The sequence below is a fragment of the Heptranchias perlo genome, chromosome 30, assembly GCF_035084215.1.
Source record: "Heptranchias perlo isolate sHepPer1 chromosome 30, sHepPer1.hap1, whole genome shotgun sequence".
In the NCBI taxonomy this organism is placed as follows: domain Eukaryota; kingdom Metazoa; phylum Chordata; class Chondrichthyes; order Hexanchiformes; family Hexanchidae; genus Heptranchias; species Heptranchias perlo.
In genome coordinates this window covers 12,043,350-12,050,142 of record NC_090354.1, presented here as the reverse complement: position 1 = coordinate 12,050,142, position 6,793 = coordinate 12,043,350, and the positions used below count along the sequence as shown (strand labels likewise).

Sequence of the window (6,793 nt, the reverse complement as noted above, 5' to 3'; positions counted from 1 at the left end):
CTAGCCATGCTGTACAGTGCTCTATTCACACGACATCCTGGGTACTATATCCATTTCTGCTTACTGAGACACGAAGGAGATGTTTAAGTCTTGGAGGTGCAGATAAGCGTGATGAAATTGATCCCCAGGATCAGAGGCCTGAGTTAGAAGGAAAGGATGGAGAAACTTGTATTATTTAACCTTGAAAAGAGACAAATGAAGGGGGCTCTCTTAGGGGCGTATACAATGGTAAGCAGCGTGGAAAAGATACATCCAGAACAGAATTACAAATTGGACCATGACAGTAGGACAAGGGGCACAAGTTCAAATTAGCAAAAGGCACATTCAGTAATGATATCAGGAAGTTCTTCATACAGAGTGATCAATGCATGTAATAGTCTTTCAGGTAAGGTAGTGGAGACAAAATTCCTGCACTCATTGAAGAAACAATTGAATGTTGTGATGGGGGAACTATAGGTTCTTTCTGGATGGCTAGACTGAAAGGCCCTCTCATATCTGTCTTGTAAATGTGTAACATTAAAACAGAAAGCATAAAGTGTTACTTTATATATGTTTCATGTTACTCAAGGTTGCCATTGTCTTTTGAACACAAACATAAATGGCCTCATTGAACATTTGAGATGGCAAGATTTGCAAGCGATCATTACTACTTTTACACTATGTAAAATATATATTCCATCATGCTTTACCCTCAAAGGTGTAAAATTAAGAATACTATCTTTTCACATCCTCTATATATTTAATGTACTTTGCAGCCCTGAAAATGCATGATTTGTTCATAAGAATAGGGAGGGGAAGGCTGAGGGACAGAGAGAGTTACCCCTGGGACATAGGGCATAATTTTAACCAAACCAGCCGGACAGGAAACGGTCGGGTTCATGTCGGGCATCTGCCCGATTTTACTATCCATAGACTTAAATGGAGAGTAAAAACAGGATCGGGTCAGCTGCCCATCAGTTTCCTGTTGGGCAGGTTAGGTTAAAATTACCCTCAGATTCTAATTTAGCTCTCTGCTGTTTGCAAGAGTTCTTTGTGAAATTGATTTTGGCAGTCTTGACCCAGTTCCTATGAGTAGCTTTTCAAAGTACAAAACTCCCACAGGTTGGTTCTGTCATTCAGAGGCCATAAAGATAGGTGATGTGAGAAATTGAAAAACTTGCATTTGTGCAGTTGGGACTGTTCTTCTGAAGTTGATGTTGAAGCCCCTCATTGAAAGATGGATATAACTTTGCTTTGTACTTTGGAGTATATGGTACTGATATTGGGAGAGGGGGATGGTTTTTGGCACATTTGGAATGCTGATTAGGCAAGTTAGAGAACTACTGAAGTGCAGAAGTCTGTAAAACTAAGCTTTTTGAGTTACTTTCAATGTGATTTTTGTACCACAAGGTCTTGTGTGTACAGCATAGTATAATAGGGTCTTCAGCTTTTTCAAACAATCTCCAGCCACAGTTATATACAGAAAAGAATATATTTAATAATAAATGGGAACTGTAGTACAGATCAGCAATACAACAGTAATAAGCCTTTTGCCTCTTTCTCTCGCTTTTCCTTAAAACAACCTTCTGGGTCTTGCTTCAAAAGGCCAATATTCTCCTCGGCTCCCTGCTAAGGATGTAAAGAGCCACAGCCTGCCCCACAGGAACATTACAGCACTATAACAATGAAGTGGTATGCTATTCCTGTTAAAATTGTGAGATACTAGGTGAACAATTTTCAAGTTTTACAATCACAGAATAAACTAAGAAACTTGAATATAACATTTTGGTGTTGAATGTGTCCTTCATTGCTGAATACGTTAATTGTAGAGTATCTAGATTTGAACAACTCTAGTATTGCATTATTCTGTGGAACATTATGAAAGTTACTAAAGTTAAAAACCCAAATGCTTTTAAGCATTACATTCAAGAAAATAATTGGATTATTTTTACACCAGTAAATCAGACATTTTAGTGCATAGCCTTCCTCATTTATTTATGAGGATATATTTAGGTACTTTTTGTAGATTTAAGGCAAAATACTATTTGTACAATTTTCATAGTGGTTGAAGATGAGGAGAAATATTTTTCAAATATAGATACAGTCAAATATATAGCTTTAAAATGATATTGCTCAACTAATGCATTTTTAAAAATTTAGATAAACTTTTTTTTAGCCTTAAACTGAAAGAATTCAGTTTTTATGTTTGAGAAGAACTTTTGTGGAAATTATTTAAAATAAAATGTGAGGTAAGGCACCTAACAAAAATGGCAGCAAAGTAACTATTTGATTCACTCATTTAATATTGTTCTTAATAATGTACCATAACTGCAATACATTGCTAGTATGTAGTAAAATTTCATGAATATGGGGCGGGGGCAGAGATTTCCTTTCCACTGGATTTAACAAAATAATATATACATTTATGAAGCACATGTTTATGATTTTGCTATACCCTGCATGCAGGGGAAATCTGCCCCTCTAGTGCTTCCCTGATACAGATCATAAGGACCTCTCTATCACACGGTCAGTTCCATGACTCTTCAAATCAATGTCATTTATCCCCCACCCCACTATTTTTACATAATTGACTGTTGTGTCACAGTAGGTAGGTACAGTCTCAGCAATCTTTTTCTCATACGACTATTACCTGGGAGAATTGGAGATAATAAGTCTTGCTGAAGTTGGTGTTATTGAAATAGACTGCAACACTCAAGTTTAAATATTTTGCGGAAAGTAGCAATAAAATTAAAACCACACTAAGAAAATAGCCCTATTTTACATCAGCAAACTGAAGGAGTTTTTTTGTGTCACCCTTGCTCGCTAGACACTTTAATTGGCCTGGGCCTGTGATTTTAGGCCTAGTAGGTGCGTGTAGGTTTGAAAACTTATATTAACATTTAGATTTATTTTAAGTCACTTACCTACATTTGTGATGGAACAATTAGGTTGACCCAAAACAAAGATGTTGTTTAGCTTCAAAGCTATTACATGTAAATATCAAGATTAATGTTTTGTAGATTTGTTAAAGTGGACATTATAATGCAAAAGGCATTATTGAATAATTTATATAAAATTCCATTTCCATTATAAAGTGTGAAATAATTTATATAACTTCCCATTATAAGATGTGAACATTTACAGTCAATGAACTGAATCATAAGGAATTATATAAAATCACCTTCCTTTTTAGTAACTAACATTTCCTGTCCAAATATAGATATTATTTCTGCATTACTGTCTGATGTACATTTATATCAGTCAGCTTACATTTATATCAGTCAGCTTTAGGATTCAGATATTCCAAAATATTTTACAAAATTAAAAATCTCTGGTAAAATAATTCTTTGGCATATAACATGCATGTAGATGGAAGAATTAAGACATTGAAATCATTTACAATAGATGACACAATCTTCCATTTGAGAAAGTTGCTTATATAGCTTGTTTTAAAATTAGAGGTTCAATTATCAAAGGAATTCTTGTATAATTCTCTCTCTCTCTCTTTTATATATATATATATAAAATAGAGAGAGAGAGATACATAATGAATAAAATCAGTTTTTACAGTATGTGACAGTGGAAGAACATATTTCAATACAAAAATACATAAATGATTTATATTGGTTGCTTAGCACCTAGCATTCTCATTGCCTTGGAGTTGTCTTTACATTGTTTGCAGGGTTGACAAACTTCCTCTAAAAATAAGACAAAAATTGTTACCTGGTCTATTTTCTTGCTTTTGATTTTAAATCTGATTTGATCAGATTTCCTTAGAAATAGATTACTATGAATAGTATATTTTAATGAACTTTCAGCAGTAATAGATAAACAATCTTTATACCTTAAAACAGGAACCATTGTCGAAGTATTGTCACATCATATAATGTGATCTGATGTGATTTCTTGTTACTGTGTTTCCAGAAATTATATTAGTACTTGGAAGGAAAAACAAACGTACTACATATCCTGATATCTTATGATGTGACAATAGAAAAGGGTGTTTCATCCCTTACTGTAGTAGGATTCCTGAATGGGATCATCCAGAAGATTATCTCCTGAACATCTGGTTAAAGATCATAGGCTTACACAAAACCAAGACTTTTGTATGAAAATGGCTATACTGTTGACTGCTTATATCATATAATAGTCCATGTTCAAGCTAATAACTGCAGTAGCTCTTTCCAGAAATCTACCGACAACGGGTGATTTCTGCAGATCAAACACTTGAGGTGTAACAGTGACAGATCTTTGTTGCAGTTGGAACAGGATATGTTTCTCTGTTCCATTTATTTAGATTTATTATGCAGAGCCTTAGTTTCTGATGACCAACTGTTCACCACGATTTAGAAGCCATTAGGAAAAATAACCCCCACCAACGGTAGACTGTGTTTGACGTTGATCCTGTGAGCTGCAGCTGCCAGTTACGGAATTTCTTCTACTGAACCCTGCAGAGATTCAACATAAACATAAAAGGTTTATCATTAGAATATTCTATTGTATTTAAAGTCTTTTTAAAAATTGTAGCAGTGATTCAATCACCCTCATAATACTTCTTCACATGAGTGAAACGGTAATTATCTGATTTAACTCTGGTGATGTACACACCATATGAAATATTCAACAAAATAATTTTGCCAAACCAAAAAAAAATCCCATTGAATTAGACACTAAGTGAAAATACATTACTGAAATTCTTTCAAATGTGATAGAGGTGCTTAAGTTAACTAGATCTTTTGTACTAAAAAAGAGATTCAGTGTACATAACGGGTACAAAGGCACATACATTCTATCTTGCTGAGTGTAAAAAGTATTCCAGTCATCTATAGTGAAAGTTCAAATGATTGTTTAACTCTAAGAATTTGAGTCCCAGGATTCCCGCAGTGTGGTGGATTTTGTTATTATATCACTCGCATATATGTTGGTGGTTAAGGGGTGGGCAATGGGTGTAGGTGGTAGAACCGTATCTGGATGGGCCAGGCTTGATCATATTTTCCCATCCATTTTATTTATTCATTTGTATGTTCATAAGTGTGCCATGTGATAGTGAAGTATTTCATCTTGAGGAAGGAAAAGCAGGTCATCTGGCATATTAATCTTAAATTGGGCTTTGTGTTGGCTGATTGTGCAGCAGCACAGACATTAGATCTGTTATCTACAGCAATAAGCTGTCAGAATGACAAAGGATTTCCTTTATTTTCTATGTTCTATGAAGTAAACACTGATAAACTTTGTGTAATGATCTGGAATATTAATTCAAACTAAATCATGAAAGTTTGCACAAAGAAACAAATAAACAGCAAATTTAAGATGACGGCAAGCGGTTCTTTTTCACACAGTGATCAACACATGGAATTGACCGTCGAGTGCAGTAGGGGAGGCAAAATTCTGAAATTGTTTAAGAAACAGTTGGATGCTGTGATGGAGATGGGGGACTAGGGTCTTTCTGCATATATGAGCTTAGATCAGCTAAATGTTCAATGCTGTCCTGGCCAATCTCTTATCCTCCACCTTCCATAAACTTCAATTCATCCAAAACTCTGCTGCCCGTATCCTAACCTGCACAAAGTCACCCTGTCCTAGCTGACTTATATAAGCTCCCGATCCCTCAACGCCTCAAATTTAAAATTCTCATCTTCCTGTTTAAATCCCTTCATGGCCTTGTGCCTCTATATCTCTGTTACCTCCTCCAGCCCTGCATTTCTCCCCACCCCCATAATTTCTGTTCCTCCGACTCTAGCCTGTTGTGCACCCCGCCCCACCCTAATCACCTCACCATTGGTGGCTGGGCCTTCTGCCACCTAGGTTCTTTGTTATACGATTCCCTGTCTAAACTTCTCTGCCTCTATACCTCCTTTAAAACCCACCTTAAAACCATCCCTTTGACTAAGCCTTTGGTCACCTTTCCTGATATCTCCTTCTGCGAAGCATCTTGGGATATTTTCCTAGATCAATGATGCTACATAAATGCAAATTGTTGTTGAATGGCCTTCCTAATTGTATCTTATCTGTGATCTTACAAATGTATTTTATTTCATCTATACATGATAATTAAACATTTTTGTTCTCTTCATCTTTTAGCTTTCTGAATAAAATTACATGCAATTGTGTTTGCAATATAAACCTCTAAAATATCAAGGAAAAGTTAATTTTCTTATAAAATGCAGATGCTCACTACAGGTTTTTATAGATACCTGCTTGCTGTAAAGGTTCAAGTCGTTGCAGGCTGTTACGACGGGATTGGTTAAAATTGCCCTTAGACAAACGCCTTTGCCTTCCAGTCAAGATTGCAGCTGGTGATACTATTCCAGCAGGAGGTACTTTGCCCATCTTTTCATAGAGCTCCTCAATCTCCTTCTTCTGTATTGCCTGCAACCTCTGAACCTCTGCCATGTGTCTGTTGGATTAACATAAATACTTCAGTCACTAGTTTGGATTCAGGAAAACCAATTTCCATATTTATATTAGTTCTTTTTATCAGTCTATTTATCTACTGATGTTGCAGAGCCAATAACCAGTTAGTTTTACTGAAATATATGGTTGGTGTTGCCTCTGCACAGAATATTGTGATATCAGCACAACCTTTTCTGATTGAATGGTATGAACCACAGATCATGTTAGGAATGATAAAGCTGTTATATAAAATGAGAAAGATATTTTTCCCTCTTACAAAACTGTAGCTTAATTCCTAGGAAATTCATTATCCCCCTGTGTAAGCAATGGCTCTACATCCAATAGGAAAATTTGAATTTTGTACATGGACTTAAGACAAGTTCAGTGACAGTAAACTTTGCATGTGTTTATGTACTGACTA

The 6,793-nt window shown here is 35.6% G+C and overlaps 1 protein-coding gene across 3 annotated transcripts in view; it reads right to left on the bottom strand.

Moving 5' to 3' along the window:
- Window positions 1-1,452: 1,452 nt before the first annotated feature.
- wnk4a (WNK lysine deficient protein kinase 4a) overlaps window positions 1,453-6,793 on the bottom strand; it is a 70,512-nt gene continuing 65,171 nt past the window's right edge. For all 3 annotated transcript variants that reach the window (XM_067968904.1, XM_067968906.1, XM_067968905.1), the window contains exons 18-19: window positions 6,174-6,376; window positions 1,453-4,427 (exon numbers count right to left, since the gene is read on the bottom strand). In XM_067968904.1, the coding sequence (XP_067825005.1) occupies window positions 4,336-4,427; window positions 6,174-6,376 (295 nt within the window). In that variant the 3' untranslated portion in view covers window positions 1,453-4,335. The remainder of the gene's footprint in view (window positions 4,428-6,173; window positions 6,377-6,793) is intronic.